The sequence below is a fragment of the Nicotiana tabacum genome, chromosome 20 (genome assembly GCF_000715075.1).
Source record: "Nicotiana tabacum cultivar K326 chromosome 20, ASM71507v2, whole genome shotgun sequence".
Taxonomy (NCBI): Eukaryota; Viridiplantae; Streptophyta; class Magnoliopsida; order Solanales; family Solanaceae; genus Nicotiana; species Nicotiana tabacum.
The window spans coordinates 18,898,974-18,919,417 of NC_134099.1; the positions used below are offsets into that span (position 1 = coordinate 18,898,974).

Consider the following 20,444-nt stretch of genomic DNA (forward strand, 5'->3'; position numbering starts at 1 on the left):
ATTAACGAGCTGAATACAACATTATGAAAAAATGTTATAAGTAGAAATCGAGCAATTATCAAACTTTGTAGCAATATATGTATATTAATGCATTCCTATTAGAACCATTGTGTTTTAAAATAAATTTGTACAATCACGATTTTTTAAAGCTAATTATGGTTTATTGTGATGAACACATAAATTATACTATGAAAAATATTTTACATTTAATTTTTTTCCAATACTTAACAAAATCCACAAATTATGCAAGTACTTATATAGTATATATAAACGGATTTTTATACAAATAGCTGCCAATATTTACTGTTTATCTATTTTCAGTCAAATGCATAATTTATACATTAATTCCACACAAACAAACTCACACCCCCCACACACACACACACACACAAAAACACACACACACACACACACACACACACACATATATATATATATATATATGTATGTATGTATATATATATATACCTTCACTGACTATTTTTCGATTAAGAGATTAGGTAAGCGACTCTTTTTATTAATTCTCATTATATAAAAGAAATAACTTTACATTTGTCATTGTGCCAATTGCCTCGATTATCCTTAATATTTATATTTATCTTTTAGAATAACGCAATAATATTTAATACTTTGTTTCTCTTATCTTTTAGAATAACGCAATAATATTTAATACTTTGTTTCTCTAACACGTGCATCGCGCAGTACTGTACTAGTTTCATTAATAAGAAAGGTTTAGGAAAAATAGGATACCAAAGAAAAGCTCGTGGTCAAAGGCAAAATAAGACCAACAATAATAAGAGAGTGAAAGGGACTTAAGGGACAATAGGGTACACTAAAGAAAGTTTATTGTCAAGCATTGCAGGTGTTGACCTAAGTTGTCATCTTTGTTTTTCATTTGTTCTCTATTTGTAGGCCCTAAGCTAAAGAATTTACACTATCAAAAAATCTCAAGCTGGCATCATAAAATAAGGATTAACTACCTAGTCTAGTGACATTCCAACGGTTGATTCCTCCTAACTTGCCTAGTGACACTTCAACTGTTAATTCCTACTACCTTTGTCTAGTGACACTCTAACTATTGATTACTCCTAACTTGTCTATCCACATTCCAGCTATAAAGTTTAAGTTATATACACCATTAGTTCAAGAAATTTTCAACCTGTCTTATTTTTAAAATTACAAATCTTATATTTTAAGATGGCTTTCCAATAGATATCATTTCAGTGACATGATAGCGTCCAACTATATATAGCCTCCTCAACAATTCTTTTTGTAGTTGAGGCAGAAAGCACCACGCATCTTTTAAAGTTACACATCTTTTCTTCTTTTTGACTCAAATCTTTTTCTGATTGCCTGTGCTATAGTTTTTGTCCCCTACAGTAGAAGATGACAAATTGGAGTAGAGGCTTTCTTGGATTTCTTTGTCTTGCTTTCATTTTGAGAATTGAAGCCTTAGAATTTCATAGGACTGATCAACACAGTGAAAGAATTTCAGGAACTGCTGGTGATGTTTTGGAAGATAATCCAGTAGGAAGGTTAAAAGTTTATGTATATGAACTTCCCAGCAAATACAACAAGAAAACTCTTCAGAGAGATTCGCGATGCCTCAATCACATGTTTGCAGTATATATGCATCGCATCGTTTCCTGTTATCCAGTCCTGTTCGAACCCTTAATCCAGAGGACGCGGATTGGTTTTATACTCCAGTTTACACAACTTGTGAGTACTTGACACCACATGGTCATCCTTTACCTTTCAAGTCACCACTTATGATGAGAAGCGCGATTCAGCATATAGCTTCTAGCTTGCCATACTGGAACAGGACACAAGGCGCGGATCACTTCTTTATTGTACCACATGATTTTGGTGCATGCTTTCACTTTCAAGAAGAGAAAGCTATTGAAAGAGGAATTCTTCCATTGCTGCAGCATGCTACCTTGGTTCAAACTTTCGGGCAACGTAATCATGTTTGTTTGAAAAATGGCTCAATAACTATTCCTCCATATGCTCCATCACACAAAATTCAATCCCACTTGATCCCTCCTGATACACCAAGATCCATCTTTGTTTATTTCCGAGGCTTGTTTTATGACGATAGGAATGATCCTGAAGGCGGGTACTATGCAAGAGGTGCTCGAGCAGCAGTGTGGGAGAACTTTAAGGACAATCCTCTCTTTGATATTTCTACAGACCATCCAACAACATACTACGAGGACATGCAACGAGCTATCTTTTGCTTGTGCCCTCTTGGATGGGCTCCGTGGAGTCCAAGATTGGTTGAAGCTGTTATATTCGGATGCATCCCCATTATAATAGCAGATGATATTGTCTTGCCATTTGCTGATGCAATTCCATGGGAAGATATCGGAGTGTTTGTAGCAGAGAAGGATGTTCCGTATTTGGATAACACTCTCACTTCTATTCAACCACAAGAAATATTGAGGAAACAGAGATTGCTTGCCAATCCTGCAATGAAGAAGGCAATGTTATTTCTACAACCTGCTCAACCAGGTGAGGCTTTCCACCAAATTTTGAATGGACTTGCTCGTAAATTACCCCATCACAAGAACATATATGGCTACAACATCTTATTAAACTGGACTGCTGGTCCAGTTGGTGATCTAAAACCTTGGTAGGATCGAGCTGCATATGGATAGGTGATTGCTTTCATTCCTTAGTCTTAGCGTCGAACTTTTCTTCTGTATCAGAGGTGATGAATTTCATCACAAAGTGCAAATTTATACTATGTGAGAGATCCACCAGTTATCATATCCACATTCTGAGACCTAACCGTTTTACTCATTGAGGGCTAAGCTATCATAAACCAATCCATCTATATTAGGACAGATTTGATCTGAAAGATTAATTCTTCTTCATATCCAATTAGGGTTGGTTCTGTACTGTAGGATGGTGAGAGAAATTGATATTACTGAACCTGGGAATCCGTATGTCCATCAAAAAAATGTAAAACTAAGAACGAAGATGAAGGAAGAATAGTAATTTGGTATATTTTCAGATGTAAGTTTAGACCAACCTAATGTCTTACATATGGATTTCATTTTGTTAGAATAGCAAAAAACTCAAAACTAGCCACAACACGAAAAAGAGGAAATAAACCTCGTAACAAAATTATTAATGAACCATAAATAAAAAATTGACAGATGGAAACACCATGCTTTTATAATATCTATTGACCATTCAAGCAATCTCAATCCATAAAAAGTAAAGAAAGCATTAAAATCATTGCAGAATACCATAGGTGATACCACCAGTAATTCACTAGTACTTCATACATCTTATTAGAGCTTCTTGGTTTCACCAACTGCATCGATCAGCTGATACAACTCCTTCAAATCTGTAAAAGAAATAAACAAATTAGTAGGGCGCGACACCGTAAGTTGTGGTTTAAACTAAAATATGATCATTCAAACTAAAAGAAATAAACACTTCATGGCTAACTGATACTATTTCAATTTGATTTGAAATAAAGTTGCTTATTTTTTATCTACTGCAATAACCTTCACTCAGTAGTCCTGACAGAATGGATTATAAAGACAGAAAATTAGCATTTTAGCTTCCAACCATCAGTACTCTGTCATGAGTTGAATATATGAAGCTAATTGGCCTGAGCAGAGAATAGTTATTAGCAATGTGGGCTTCCTAAATTTAGATTTGACAAAAGGACTCTTAGATGTAGTCCACCTTTGACTGGTAGAGCTGAAAGCATCATCATAATTTGAATGATCGTTCTACCATTTCATAATGAGAAGTAAGTTAGTGTAGCAGAAGAAGTTTTAAGCTCGAACAGGGCGTCAAAACGAATACTCAATAAGCTCCTGTTGCACTGGATCAACAACGTACCCTATTGTTTTGCTGCTTGCGGATGATGACCTTGAAACCAGAGCTTCCCGACATTCCATCTAATTCTTCCCTGACGGCCTCGGCTGACTTGACAAGTTCTTCATTGCACGATATTATCTCAACTGATTTCAGAGACGAGGCATCCTCAAAACGAGGAGGGAACTCCTTAAGATAGCGGCATTTTTTCAATACCAAGTGTTCAAGGAATGGAAAGGCATAATCTGAGGCATCCCATTTTGAAAAAGAAGGATTTTCTAATTTCAAGAATTTGAGTTGAGGGAACTGCTCATCATTCACTTCCCATACATTGGAACTAATGGTAACTCCTAGTAGCTTGAGTACCTCAAGTTTTGGATGGGTTGCAACTTCAGTAAGATGTATGCGAAAATTGGACAGTGTCAACTTCTTTAAGCTTGATGGTAACTTCAACTGATTGATCCAAGTCAATGTAGTACCGGAAGAAACCTTGAGCATTTCAAGCTTTGTAAGAGTGCTAAATGCAGGAAACGAGCCATCAAATTTGGAAACTTCACATCTCAGTTTCCGAAGATTTGGTGCCTTCTCAAGGATCTTATCGGCATTGTCCACACAAGAAAAACATGCTGAGGAAACAGTTTGCAAATTAACCATTGTCGAGTCGCATTCTGAGAATTTTTCTCCACTGTTCAAAGTGAAGAATGCTCGATCATAGATGTGAAGATGCCGCAACTTAACCATCTTCCAAATGGTATCTGATAGTGATACTCGTCCTCTAAGTCCTTGAACTACCAATGTTTCAAGGTTACGAAGATTGTCCGGGAGTGATAATGCATCTTCTGCAGTCCGAAAAGCAAGATACTTCAAAAGGGTTAATTCTTGTGGGATAGAATCAATAATGGTGAATTCAAAGTCTAACACCCTTAGAAACTTGAATCTTTTAAAAGTGTTTGAAACACAGTCTATTGAAGAGAATGCAATATTTCTTGCCTCCCTGAACTGGAAAGATTTCACATGGGAGAAAAACAAACACCATTTTGGAAGATTTTCACTGTGAGAATAAAGGCATAAGCGGCGTGAAGTATTGCACATTGGAGGGAAAAATTGAGAAGGATGTGAACCTCTGTCCCTGTTAATGGAGAAATAGGTATAATTAGAAGGAGCTTTATAGATTGAAAAGGTAAAATTAATTAATGTTTTTATTACCTTATCGTTTCTAAAAAGTTCTCCAACTTCGCTTTCTTCATGCAAAATTCAAGCACCAGGTCATGAATGCGACATGTTTTGATGCTTCCATCAGAGCTCTTTTTAGCAACCATCACTAGATTTCTCCCAATAAGATTCTCCAAGTAAAATTTTGCTATATCCTCAGAAAGCTTCTCCATGTCCGTGTTAATCAAACCCTCGGCTATCCACAACCATGTTAATTTTGAGACTTGAATCTCTCTGTCCTCTGGAAATACTCCCATATATAAAAAACATGGTTTCAAATAATGTGGTAGATTCTGATAACTCAGATCTAGTGTGCCCTCCGATTGAGCCTGAATATTTGGACCTAAGTTTGTTGATACTTGTTCCCAGCAATGTTTTTCCTTCTTCATTCTTGTGAGGATACCTGCTACCAGAATCGTTGAAAGAGGAAGCCCTCCACACTTTTGGGCTATGCTTTTGCCGACAGCCTCTAAGACCAGGGGACATCTTTCTTTGTTGAACACCTTATTCTGTAATAAGGTCCAACTTTCATCAATACTGAAAAATCGAAGCTTATGGGGATCACTAACGTGTTTGGCATAAGATGCAACTTTATAATGCCGAGTTGTTAGAATAATTCTACTTCCTTTGTTATTTTCCGGGAAACATGACTGTAAATCATCCCATGCACTCCTTTTCCAGACATCATCAATGAGGACAAGGTACCTCTTGGGATTTAAAAGTTTCTTAAGCTTGTCTGCTAATTCATTTTCAGCCTCTCTATCAAGTTTAGCTGTATCATCAGTAACATCACGTAGAAGGGCTAGTAACAAGTCCTTCCGTTTATATTCTTGAGAGACACAACAGTGAACACGGATATCAAAATAAGAGACAACTAACTCATCAAAATATAGTTCGTTTGCCAGAGTTGTCTTGCCTAATCCAGGCATTCCAACAATTGAAACGACATCAAGATTTACTGATCCTTTGATTAGTTTGCCTCTTAGTTCGTTCATCACATCCTTGAAGCCCACCATCTCTTCATTCGTGCTTGGATTGCCAGCAAATCGTGAAGAAGTATGTGTAGGGGCAGCATCTGTGATGTTATGCAATACCAAGTCAAACGCAGTATTTTCTTGAACCTCTGCTACCTCTGCCATGAGCACTCTAATATCCTCTCCAATGTTCAAGATCCAGAGAAAAAGACACCAATCAGGAACATCTTTTTTCTTACAAGCATCAAATACATATTCTACCTCATACACCAAACCATTTGTATGTGTTACAAAATGTTGAAGTCCGACTTGTGTTTCTACAACAGCTTGAAAGTACTTGACTTCTTTCTGAATTGTATGAAGTTGGCTCTTGACAGAAACAACTGAATTTGAATACAGGCTTAGAAACTTCTCCCTGTTATCTAAAATGAAATCAGCAGAGCCCACTCCGTCAATTCCGGGCAAGTTGGACTTTAGGAGAAATGTCTTTCTTGCGACAGGATAGATCATTGCTTGCAGATTCTGAATTTTTACTCGGAAATCAAGATCATCCTTCTCCTTTTTGTTTACTGAGTAAACCGGAAGTCCTGCATCAAAAATCACAGAGTAAACCAGAATTCCTGCATCAACAATCACAGAGTCTATATGTTGAAGATGAAATTCAAGCGCCGTCGTTGGTAGATCTTTGAGATTGGTTCTCAAAAAGTTGAGCATCTCCTGAAGGGTTGCTTTTTTTGCTATGCAATCACCAGAAATTGGTAGCTCCTCCAAAATGTGTAGGAGAGTCTCCAAAAATCCAACTTCACAATCTACCGCATACTTAATTTGGATAACAGGATACCAATGTGACTGCTCTAACTTTATAGCTTGGAGGACTTCAATATAGATCCCAGAGATGCTTGGCTCATTAAGCTGAATTTTTTTCCGCAGTAGATCAAAAAACAAAGGATAACCCTCATCTGCAGCAGAGTACATATGTTCCTTGCTTGGAAGATACAACCAAGTAACCACTGTTGTGTGCCAGGCCACTTCTAAAGCATGAAAATAGACATGAGGCTCTACGCTTCTGTCTGCAACAAAGGAGACAAAACTTCTAAGGAACTTCAACTCCTTCAAAACCTTTTCAACTTGATCCACGAGTCCCCCAACCTGAAGGAGTGAACTTGGATCATCAAGTTTCAGTAGATCACTGAGATTCTCTATCACGGTATCAATGAATTCCAAAACAAAATCGGGAATAATAGTATCGTTGTGGTCAAAAAGTTGAAATGATACTTCGTAAAAAGAGTATTTAGCTTTTCTGATTTCCAACTTAGTCTGCCAAAGCTTATTTTGCAAGTCGGCGACACGACCATAAAATTGGTGGATCCCTTGTCTTCTGTAGATCTGGATGAGATCAGCTGCAGCACCTCTAAACAGAGCTTGGACTTCTCTTACGAGATCTGGGTGATCTGTGAAGATCAGCAAGTTGAGAATGATATCCAAAAACTTGAAATCCCTTTTAAGGAAGTTGAAATTTCTTTCAAGGAGCTTAAATTCATCAAATGCAAACAGATCTCGATCGAGATAATCACATTCATCTTTGATCCTCTGCAGAGTTTCAAAGGGAAAAGATTCCAGATATTTCTCTGAAAATATAAGTAAAAAACCGCATTCCTCTACAGTCTGCCAAAGATTGTCTTGGAGATGACGTATCTTGTGCTGCAGAGTGTCAAGGGAATCAGATTCCTCAGAAAGAAATATATGGAATGAGCTGCATTCATCTTCAGTCTGCTTCAGAGTATCACGTAGATGAGATAACGTTGACAGATATTCATCTGAGAACTCAAGGAATGAGCCCCAACGCTCTTCAATCCTGTGCAGTGTGTCAAGGGAACAAGATTCCTCTGAAAAATTATATCCGTCCAAAACCATACAGAATGAATGGCATTCCTCTACAATCCGTTCCAGAATTGTAGGAATATGAGCATAGGAATTCCATTTCTGTTTAATACGCTGCAGCGTTTCAAGGGGATTCAAGTACATAGCTCGTCTTCTCATTGCTGGCGTAAGTTGAGTTAGGAGATGAAATCTCACGGTGAATGTAGATAGACTATTTCCAATAGACACTCGTTATAGAGACCCTAAATAAATTTCTATATATGATTTATTTTAGTTCAAATCTGATCAAGTCATTGAGATTATCATTGAATTTCTATGACCAAGTGAGTGAGACTTACAAGAAAGAGACTAATGAGAGTGAAAATACAAAGGAAAAGCTTTTAAAAGTTGAGGAGAAGGTTGAATTGGTGCAGCTCAGGGACGAAGCTGCGATTTTCCAGATTCATTTCTCCCTCCTCCAAAATGTATATAAATTGAAATCATGGGATTCTTCTGTCTGAACTCTGACAATGAGCTTGAGGAGATAGCAAAGAGATCAATAGGGATTGGGGTGGGGGTGGGGGTGTGGTAGGGGGGCTGAGTTGACTTATTGAGTTGGAGGACCAAAACATATAGAGCAATTTCTTTTTCTAGAGATGGCCAAATACTGTATTTTCTCGTTTTGTATTTATTTCTTGAGCTTAACGAAGTTTTGGCGTGGATTAGATGAAGTTTACGTACCAAAACACTAGGAAATTATCTAAAGTTACATGTGTGATTTTAACTATGATTCAAAATTACTCTCCTATATATTTTGGTTAAGGTCCAGACTAAAGCTCGTTAAGGTCAAAGACAAATATAAGATCATTCAGCATCTGCTAATAAATAGCGGCGGATCCAGGATTTTGAGTTCGTCGATGCTTAATATTTTTTATAAAAGTTACTATTAATCGCATATACAAGTATAATTATTTGAACACCACGATAAAAAAAGGTAAAGGAGAAAACTTATATTAATATTAATATTATGGGCGATGTGATGAGAACAACCGGCAAGAAAAAAGAGCGATGAATTTTGCCGTAATATGAACTATTCGTCTCTAGAAGGGGTCGAACTTTGGATTTTGTTTTTATTTAAGCAGATTTTCTTTTCCTTTGCTATAGAGAATTAGGTATTAAAAAAAAGGTAAACAAAAGTCCGCGAAAAAAATATATAAAAAAGTAGTATTGGGTTAAGAAAGTGAACTTGAAAGAATTAAAAAAATACCTAAACGAGGAAAACATAAAAAAAAATAAGAAAAAAGAAAGTAGCTTGAATATAAGAAAAAAGGAATAGTTTACCAGCTAGTTATAAAAAAGGACTTTTGCTAGGATTGAGTTTCGAACTCTCGCCCGCTAACAAAATTAAGTCTCCAACATTCTATCTTAACCAAAGTACCCAGCAGTGTTTTTGTTTCTTGGGTGCTTTATGATCTTTTATATCAATTTTAATAAAATTTCTATAGAACTATACCTACTCTAAGTTGAGGTTAATAGGTGCTCCAGTACTCAAATTATATATATATATCCACCCATGCTAATAAGGTTATGAATTTTCACAAAGTATAATGGATGGTAAAATTAAGATATTTCATATAAGGATAACTTCTCTAAATTTATTCGGATTAAAAGGTTTAAGAGAGAGAAAGACCAACCTCTCTCCAACTAGACACTAACCCCCAGCCAACCAGGTATGGCCACATCCCCACTCCCAACTAGTGTGTAACGATCCAACAGATCATTTTGAGCATTTGCACTTTGCTCGGTTGTTTGAGGGCATGAGTAGCTCTGTATGGTGTATTATGACTTATGTGGATCGTCGCTTTTGATTTTTAGGTTAATCGGAATTGATTTGGAAGAATGATTCTCAGCTAGAAGCTTTAAATTTGAAAGAATGGACCAAGTTTGACTTTTTTAGAATTTGACCTCGGATTGGATTTCTGATGGTTCCGTTAACTCCGTTGGATGATTTTGGACTTAGGAGCACATCCGAATTGTGATTTGGAGGTCCGTAGTAGAATTTGGCTTGAAATGGCGAAAGTTGGAATTTTGAAAAGTTTGACGGGGAGTGAAATTTTTGATATCTAGGTCGGATTCCGATTCCGAAAATTGGGAGTAGGTTCGTAATGTCAAATGTGACTTGTGTGCAAATTTGAGGTCAATCGGACGTGATTTGATAGGTTTCGGCATCACTTGTGGAAGTTGAAGTTTCAAAGTTCAATGATTTCGAATTGAGGTATTATTCGTTGTTTCGATGTTGTTATGTATGTTTTGAGTCCTCGAATGGGTCCGTGTTATATTATGGGACTTGTTGGTATATTTGTATGGGATCCCGAGTGGTTCGGGTGAGTTTCGGACGAGGTTCAGATCATTTTCATTCCATGTTGCATTGCTGAAGATTTTCTGGTTCTGGTATAACCGTACCTGTGGAGCGTTGGGCACAAGTGCGGAGCCGCAAAAGTGGCAGTTTCAACGCAGAAGCGAGAAAGGGAGCTGGGTGTGAGGATCGCAGGTGCGGGTGCTTGGACGCACCTGCGCAACTGCAGAAGCGGTTCAAGTGCGCAAAAGCGCGATCGCAGAAGTGGCTTAAGCACCGCAGGTGCGTGGTTTTGCTGAGTCAGGCTGTTTTGCAGAAGGAAGGATTTACCACAAAAACGGTGGTCGTAGATGCGATAATTTGACCGCAAATGCGGTATAGCTGGGCAGAGTTATAAAAATCGAGGTTTTGATTCTTTTTCCATATTATGAGATGTAGGACTCAGATTAAGGTGATTTTTGAAGCAAATTTCATCACAAGGATTAGGGTAAGTGTTCTCTACTCAATCTTGATTACTTTTATGAATCTATCTTCATTTTTGGCATTTGGTTGGTGAATTCTAAAGAGAAATTGGGGGTTTTGGCATACAATTTTATAATATAAATTTTTGAGTTTTGGCCACTAATTTAGGGTCGGGTTTGAGTGAAACTAGTATGGTTGGACTCGTAATTGAATGAGTTGTCGAATTTTGAGTTTTGTCGGGTTCCGGGGTGTGGGCCCGGGTGTGATTTTTGGCCAAATTTGGGATTTGATGTAGGATTTGATCTTTATCATTTATAATTGTTTCCTTGGGCTTTATCTGATGTATTTGAGTTGCTTTGACTAGTTGTGAGTCGTTCGGAGGTCGCTACGCGTGTGATGGCATTTTCGGAGCATCGCTTGGCTTGCTCAATGTTGGAATTGGCTTGTTTAAGATACGTAACTCTTCTAAACTTAGTGCCGAGGATATGAAACCCCAAATTACATGTTGTGTGATTGGTATTGAGGTGACGCACATGCTAGGTAACGGGCATGTGGGCGTGCACCCTGTGAATTGTGATGTTGTTGTTTCCATGGCATTGTATTATGGCCCCATTTTTGTTGATACTTTGTTTTCACCATGTGATAAGTAACTGAGCTGTCAATCATGCTAGACATCATGTTTAGACTCTATGCTGATATTGTTAGGACCCATAATGGTCGTTGCATGCTGTCATCTCACCAATTTTATTGATATTTCGTACTTAGTCATATTCATGCATTCATATCATATCTCAATCTCAGTTGTTATTTATTGATACATTATATCATTGTTCCGGGTTAGCTTCTATGACATTGTAAGCCCGTGGGTGAGACTAGAGAAATTGATGGCTGAGTGAGGCCGAGAGCCTGATTATGAGTGACAGTTATGGGATCGGGCTGCGCGCTGCAACAGTTATATTGATTTATGATAGTGCTTGGGTTAAAGGATCCCCTCCGGAGTCTGTACACATCCTAGTGAGTACGGATGATATTATTGAGGGATGGATTTTCCTGGACATGGATTTGTCCGAAGTACTTGATACCTGGATATGGATCTCTCCACATGGTTGGATTGTCCTTTTCCTCGGTACTGGGTGACTTATAGTCAGTGTGGTATATGTTCCGAGATGGATTTCCCTAGGCCGTATAGGCCATATACAGTACCGAGTGGTTGAGCATAACAAGTGAAAAGTGTGAGACAGTGAGTTAGATCACTCTGAGAGTGTGAGTACATGATTCATCTTTGAGATATATGGCATTGGCATGCATATATGACATACATGCATAGAAACGCATTTTCCTCATGTTGTACGGTATCATGTCATTCATGACTTTTTGTACACATTGATATGTGGTCATAGAGAGGCATCTCACACTTGCTATCTTGAAAGAAATTGACACATCTTATTTATTATGAAAAGGATTTTTAAAAAGATTTATAGTTTTCAAACTATCTCATATTTTACTACGATTTCGGTAGAGAATTTGAGTTTTCGCCGATATTCTTGAAAAGCGGAACTATTTTGGGAAAAATTGTGAAAGAAAGCTGAGCATTTTATTTATGAGTTACTTCCTTATTTATATGCCCTACGTTGCTATGAACAACTGTTGGTTATTAGTGTTGGACCCGACCTGTATTACAGCTCGTCACTACTATCAACCTAAGGTCAGGTTTGTTACTTATTGAGTATATGAGATCGGTTGTACTCATACTATACTTCCTGCACATTGCGTGAAGATTTCGGACGCCGATGTTGTTGTGTTCGACGAGAGCTGGATTGAAAGATGTACTTGCGTCCCTGTTGTAGCTTCCTTTTGTTCACGATAGCCGTTGATTTATAAAACTCTGTTTATGTACTTTTCAAACAGAAGATGTATTTACTTCATATCTGCTTTGTAAATTCTATTCTTAGAAGCTCATGATTTGTACTACCAGTCCTTGAAAATGTATAAGATTCAAATAATTTCCTTTTTTAATTATCTTATTAATATTATTGGAATTAGATAGTTATTAGCTGGCTTACCTACAGGGTTGGGTTAGGTGCCATCACAACTAGTGAATTTTGGGTCGTGGCAGATTGATATTAGATCTCTAGGTTCATAGGTTCTACAAGTAATAAGCAAGTGCCTAATAGAGTCTTGCAGATCGATATGATGACGTCCATACCTATCTTCGAGAGGCTACATGAAATTTAGGATATACTTCCTATCTTTCTTTCCTTATCGTGCGACATTGATTCATCTTGAAGCGTGATCCTTTGAATTCCTTCCACGCATTCGTATGTGCACCTGAGCGCTCGGTATTAACAGTGCATCGACGACTTGTGATTCCCAAATGAGGTGCGAAATATGATTTCTGTGTGTTGATGATAGGCCAGTCTGGAGGACTTGAGGCCGGGTTTTGAATGTAGATTGAGCACAAAGGTGTTGATTGTGTGAGCATGTTCTTTTGGATTTATATGTCTGGTAATGTCCCTATTAGTGGAATTAGTGGCTGGATGACTACATGATGAGTATGATGTGACTGTGAGATGTGTTCATATGATTTAAATGTGACAAGAGGGGTTTGCTTGAGGTGTAGAAAGAACTATTTGGTGCTTGATTTCCATCTTAATTTGATTTATAGTCTCGAGTTATAGATGTGTTAAAGCATCCTTTTCATGTTGTTTAGTTGAGGAGTGGAGTAGATTTTCATGTCGTGATATGAGTTCAAACTCAGGAAGATTAAGTGGTTGCGTAATAGTTATGACTGTGGAAGGTTATAGAAAGATGTCAGTTTGAGGATAAGCATGTGGGTTATCTCTTGCGGGATGTCTAGAGGTTGTGTGATCCCTATGTTGTTTTGTTGAGAGTTCTCTTTTACCAGTAAATTATATATAGTGCAATTTGAGTTTGGATCGCTTGTGGAAGTTGGCTTGACTGTTACAAGGATGAATGCGAAATTTGCAAATGATTTGAGGTGTTATGTGGTTTGTGTTACATGAGTCTAGGAAGGATTTAGTTGAATCCTATTGCGGTGCTATGCTAGTATGGGGGTGGCTATTGTAAGTTATCAGATGCTTTATTCCTTGGCCTTGAGCCAAGTGAGGGAGTCTGCTATTGACGGGTTCATTGTGCAGTTATGCTTTGTATTGGTTTCGATTCGAGGTATACTTGTGAATTAGTTATGACTTGCAGAGGTTGAGATCGATGATGACTCAAGCAAAGGAAATTTTGGATAAGGGTTGTATTATGCTTTATGGGTATGTGAGAAATACTGGATAATTGAGTTGTTATTTGTAAAGGATACAACGTGCATGGAGTAGGGATTCACTCGGTTGCTTAGAGGTGTGAATTACTTCATTGGGTGTTGTTGTGCTAATGGGGCACATGTCGTTCGGTTTGTTTGATTGATTTTAATTGAGATCTGAGTAGAGTGGACGACTCTCAAGAATGGTTCTAATAGATGCAAGATTTAAATGTGGCAACTGAGAATTTTGCGGATTCGTGCATGGCTAGAATCGGAGGGTTACATTGGATGATGTCTAGACTCGCGGTATTTCTATATCATTGTTGATTCTACATTTTAGTATCATGAAGGTAAAATAGACAACTTTAAATTCATAGAAGGTTTCTTCAGAACGGGTATCTCGGTTGTGATACTTGTGGGGTGCTTAAGAGATCATTTAGCAGCTTATGTGCCTTAGGACAGTGTGGTTTTACGTTAGGGTCTCTTGTGATGAGTCTTGGATAAGTATTGTGGTATTATGGCAAGGGGAAGTATCAATTTAATGGCAATTCGGGAGGAATTCAGAGAGTTAGGACAATATGGTAACGGGTTGGATCAGCATGGTAATAGATGCGATTGACTCTTTTGGTTCTGATAGTGTAGTGAGTTTCTATAGGTGTTTTGTGGCGATACTCTTGGGTTTTGACGGCATGCGTAGCTTGGTTGAGTTAGAGGAATTCAGTCCTAACGATTTGGTTTTGTGCAAATGGGATTCAGAGAGTTCTTGGTGGTTTATACCATGGTTAGAGATGTATATTTCCTACTGGAGTGAGGAGCGGAGTGAGGAGCATGTGATGTATAGTGATTTTCTCCTAGATGGGGTCAAATGGAAAGTTTTTGGATAATTAAGTATGCAGTTGCTTGTGACTCTTAGTGGATTATGAAGCTCTCGTATTTTTTGTATGATGGCATGGTACATGCTGTGTATATTGTAGGATTGAGATTTGCATGTGTGATCACAAATTACCAAAATTTACTAGACATATTCTCCCGAATTACGGTAGTTGGCATTAAGTACGGCTCACTCAGATCGCACCCAAGGTTTCGTTATCCCTAATCCCAACTTTAAACCCTCCGTATTGATCCCTCATATACTTTAGGAGTGATGTTATTTAACAACTACCTAAATATGCACTCTCTCCCGAATAATACATACTAAATAGGTACAGTCGATCGAGAGCTCTTCAACCAACCACAATAATAATATAGTTGAACATAGAGAAAATACTATGGCAAATCTATATTAATGTAACAAGAAAATCATTTTTCAATAGGTTCCATCAAAACCCTAGATAACAAATTAGCTATTCATAATAGTATGCATAACTACAATACTAGAATTCATAACCAATAATAGAAATAGGAAAAAGGAAGTGAAAAAATTGTAGAAGAATTCTCCCCTTTCTCCTAATACTAGTATGTTCTTGCCTCCTTTGGTCGAATCCCCGGTCTCCTTAGCCTCCTTAGGTCTAAATTATGTCAAAAGTGTGTCAAAAGTACCATTTTTTCATATATATATACACCAAGTAGGGTTGGTCCCAAACAATTATACCTTCTCCTACGTGAAAAAGGACATTTTTCCCGGACAAACGTGCGCGGCCGCGGATCAACCGCGGATGGGCCGCGCATATTGACCAGTGTTCTGCCCCATTTGAGCGGCCAGTGCGCAGCCGCGCACTTGAAGTGCACTTTTCACCCTGTTCTGTTTGAAATTTGGAAAAACGTAAAACATGAATGTTGTATCTCTTTGTGTTAGCTTTCCAACCATATATTGTGGATCCCAAATGGATTCTGAGCAAAAAGTTCTGAGCCTTTTACTAGACAGTGCGCAATATGCCTATTCGATTCGTCGTTTTGTTTCTCTATCATTCGTTGATCCCCGAACTTGATCCCAGCTTGATTCCTTGGGTTTTTACTCAGACTTCAAAGCTCTAAATTACTTGAATTCATTCCATAACATCTACATAGCCCAGAATCACTCCTACAAGGCATAAAACATACAATTAATGCAAAATACTAGCGATTAAAGCTTAAACTCAATTAAAGTGCAGTAAATTAGAGGTAATAAGCGACTAAAATACATAATTATAGCCGATCATCAACACACCATACTTAAACCATTGCTCGTTATCGAGCAATTAAACTACACTTTATATAGACATGACCTTTTTAAACAATTCTCCTAACTCGTCACACCAAGAATACTTAAAATAGACTAAGCACAAAAGTGTAACATCTTCACCTCAAGATTTGACGCACAAGTACCACACATTATTCACAAATCAACCATTTACCCTAACATAGAGGTCAAGGACTACCTTTCCTTCATGAATCAAATGCCCTCACACAACAAAGAGAGTAGTTCCACAAAAAAAAAAAAATTAAGAAGGAACTTCAAAAAGAAAGAATTCACTCACTCTTAGAAACAACATTCATATGCCACAAAAGATGCACCATAGGCTTGCCTGTAGTGCACTACTCTACTAATCGAGATCATTCAGTCTAGGATCAAGTAGGACTTTATTTGGTTGTAATGTAGATTGCAGGACAGGTAGGATATAGTTGGATATAAGAGTGACTACACCTCCCTAAGTACTTTAATACATATACTTTAAAATTCAAGCCCATGTTTATGTCAAATCATGACTCCACCTTCATATCAATATACATCAACTCCTAATTTATTTAAGCACGATTACATCAAGAGTCACCACTTGTCAATGAATATCTTGCACACAATACAACTATGTTTTTTTCTTTTTCAATTCAAGTGGCTCTTGCCTCTTTCAAATCAGTGCACCTTCTCCTTATTTTATTAGTTCCACTTAAAAGCCAAACCAGTCACCCCACACTTTAACTTTTACACACTTCATAACAATCCAAGTGCTCATGAGAGGTAAACATGTTCAAATAGATGGTTATTTCAAACAATTGGGTAAGGCTTGTAATGTGGTTGCCACATAAACAGGATTACAGGATCAAAGGGGTTAATTACGATACATAATAATTAGGCGGGTAAAATATATATATGTCTCAACAAAGAAACACCTATATCATTTTCAAGACTGAATAAAACTACTATTTCGCTTTGCAAACACACGGGGAAAGTTCTAGACATCAAATGCAATGCACAGAATAACACAAAACCTTACACACACATGGCACATGACTCACTCAAAATTGGATTCATCAAGACACTCTAGTTAAAGCAGTTTAACAAATTTAAAATCATACAATTTAAGGTACTTATAGAAGAGTCAAAAACTAAGCCTAAGTGTCACAACCAAAGTACTCACTATTCTCAAGGTATAACAAAGTCAAGAGATGATTTCTTTAATTCAAAACACAGCACAATGACTCCTAATCCTAAAAAAACTAACTACACCCGATTCAAACAAAACCCTTGGAAAAGAACTGTGGCACAAAGAAAAACCAAGGGGTAATTGCTACACTACCTAACAAAAGAAAATCTTTTTGTCTTTTTTTCTATAGACTTAAATCCCTCAAGAAAATTGTCTAACAGATCCATCGTCGGAAAAAGTCCAATCTTTTTAAAAAAATATTATTTAATTAAACTAACACAGCTAAAGTAGCATGAAAAGTCACCCAAACGATCTCCTCCAAAATTTGATGACGCCCAACTATGCCTTATAAAAAGGACTAAGCGGTCGTTGCAAATATAATGCGATTTACAAGTCTGGAGTCGAATCTCACAGAGAACTAAGGCTTAGCTATAGTTTATCAATATTGCTAAGAAGACAAGTTCGAACAATTCCTATGTTATAAATATTAAGATTTTGTATCTAATTAACTAACAAATTAAATTAGTAGATTACAACTAGGGATACTAAGGGTTGGAGAAAAGATTAAGGAGGTCTAGAGTTATGATTTTCCCTATTGTCGGAATCCTTCCCACTACGTTTTCTATAAATTCGCCTAAGTATTCTCTACCGATCATGAGAGCTCTGACTATCGTAACTCTCTCCCGAGTAATTACCATAATTTACTAGACATATTCTCCCAAATTATGCTAGTTGGCATTAAATCGGCTAACTCGGTCGCACCCAAGGTTTTTTTATCCCTAATCCCACCTTTGAACCCTTCGTATTGATCCATCATATACGTTAGAAGTGATGTTGTTCAAAAACTATCTAAATATGCACTCTCTCCCGAGTAATACATACTAAGTAGGCACAGTCGAATGAGAGCTCTTCAACCAACCAATAGTTGAACAAATAGAGAAAATACTATGGCAAATCTATATTAACGTAACAAGATCATCCTTCAATAGGTTCCATCAAAACCCTAGATAACAAATTAGCTATTCATAATAGTATGCATAACTACAATACTAGAATATATAACCAATAATAGAAATAGGAAGAAGGATATGAAAAACTCGTAGAAGAATTCTTCCCTTGCTCCTAGTATGTTCTTGCCTCCTTAGGTCGAATCCCCGGTCTCCTTAGCCTCCTTAGGTCTAAATTATGTCAAAAGTGTATCAAAAGTACCATTTTTTCATGTATTTATACCAAGTAGGGTTGGGCCCAAATAATTATACCTTCTCCTATGTGGAAAAGGACACTTTTCCCAGACAAACGTACGCGGCCGCGGATCAACCGCGGATGGGCCGTGCATATTGACCACTGTTCTGCCCCATTTGCACGGCTAGTGAGCAGCTGCGCACTTTTCACCCTATTCGATTTCGAATTTGGAAAAACTTAAACATAATAGTTGTAGCCCTTTGAGTTAGCTTTCCAACCATATATCGTGGACCCAAATGGAATTCTGAGCGAAAAATTATATGCATTTTACTAGACAGTGCGCAATATGCCTACTCGATTCGTCGTTTCGTTGCTCTATTATCCGTTGATCCCCAAACACGATCCTATCTTGATTCCTTAAGCTTTACTTAGACTTCAAAGCTCCAAATCGCTTGAATTCATTCCATAACGTCTACATAGCTCGAAATCACTCCTACAAGGCATATAACACACAATTTATGCAAAACACTAGCGATTAAAGCTCAAACTCAACTAAAGTACAGTAAATTAGAGTGTAATAAGCGACTAAAATACGTAATTATAACCTATCATCAACACCCCAAACTTAAACCACTGCTCATCCTCGAGCAATTAAACTACACTTTATATAAACACAATCTTTCAATTCTCCTAACTCGTCACACCAAGAATACTTAAAATAGACTAAGCACAAAAGGTTATCATCTTCACCTCAAGATTTGACTCACAAGTACCACGCATTATTCACAAATCACCCACTTACTATAATATAGAGGTCAAGGATTACCTTTCCTTCATGAATCAAGTGCCCTCATACAACAAAAGAGAGTAGTTATACAAAAAAAAAATTAAGAACACTTAAGAACTTCAAAAAGAAAGAATCCACTCACTCTCAGAAACAACATTCATATGCCACAAAAATGCACCATAGGCTTGCCCGTAGTGTACTACTCTACTAATCGAGCTCATTCAGTCTAGGATCAAGTAGGACTTTATTTGATTTTAATGTAGGTTGCGGGACGGGTAAGATATATTTGGATATAAGAGTGACTATACCTCCCTAAGCACTTAATACATATACTTTAACATTCAAGTCCATGCTTATGTCAAACCATGACTCCACCTTCACATCAATATACATCAACTCCCAATTTATTTAAGCACAATTACATCAAGAGTTACCACTTGTCAATGAATATCTGCACACAATACAACTATTTTTTTCTTTTCTTTTTCAATTCAAGTGGCTCTTTCTCTTTCAAATCAGTGCACCTTTCTCCTTATTTTATTAGTTTCACTTAAAAGCCAAACCATCTACCCTACACTTTAACTTTTACACTGTTCATAATAATTCAAGTGCTCATGAGAGGTGAACATGTTCAATTAGATGGTTAATTCAAACAATCGGGTAAGGCTTGTAATGTGGTTGCCACATAAACAGGATTACAGGATCAAAGGGGTTAACTACGATACATTATAATTAGGCGGGTAAAATATATATATGGCTCAACAAAGAAACGCCTATATCACTTTCAAGACTGAATAAAACTACTATTTCGCTTTGCACACGGGGCAAGTTCTAGAACTCAAATGCAATGCATAGAATAACACAAAACCTTACACACACATGACACATGGCTCACTCAAAATTGGATTCATCAAGACACTCTAGTTAAAGCAGTTAAGCAAATTTAAAATCATACAATTTAAGGTACTTATACAAGAGTCAAAAACTAAGCCTAAGCGTCACAACCAAAGTACTCACTAGTCTCAAGGTATAACAAAGTCAAAAGATATTGCTTCAATTCAAAACACATCACAATGGCTCCTATTCCTAAAAAAAGTAACTACACCCGGTTCAAACAAAACCCTTGGAAAAGAACCGCGGCACAAAAAAAAATAAGGGGTAATTG

General features: G+C 37.3%; 1 protein-coding gene and 1 pseudogene across 2 annotated transcripts; one reads left to right on the plus strand and one right to left on the minus strand.

Annotated features, from left to right (window-relative positions):
* The first annotated feature begins 690 nt into the window (after positions 1-690).
* LOC107801367 (putative beta-1,4-xylosyltransferase IRX10L) lies at positions 691-2,780 on the plus strand (annotated as a pseudogene).
* Positions 1,495-8,445, minus strand: LOC107801366 (putative late blight resistance protein homolog R1B-23). Of its 2 annotated transcripts, none has more exons than XM_075239971.1 (4): positions 5,044-8,445; positions 3,862-4,966; positions 3,255-3,355; positions 1,495-2,466 (listed from the first exon to the last, which is right to left on the minus strand). In XM_075239971.1, the coding sequence occupies exons 1-3, from the start codon at positions 8,061-8,063 to the stop codon at positions 3,350-3,352; spliced, it is 4,131 nt and encodes a 1,376-aa protein (XP_075096072.1). In that variant the 5' UTR covers positions 8,064-8,445; the 3' UTR covers positions 1,495-2,466; positions 3,255-3,349. The 2 variants fall into 2 exon arrangements, with proteins under 2 accessions (XP_075096072.1, XP_075096071.1); XM_075239970.1 differs by having other exon boundaries at positions 2,328-2,466; positions 3,294-3,355.
* Positions 8,446-20,444: the final 11,999 nt, after the last annotated feature.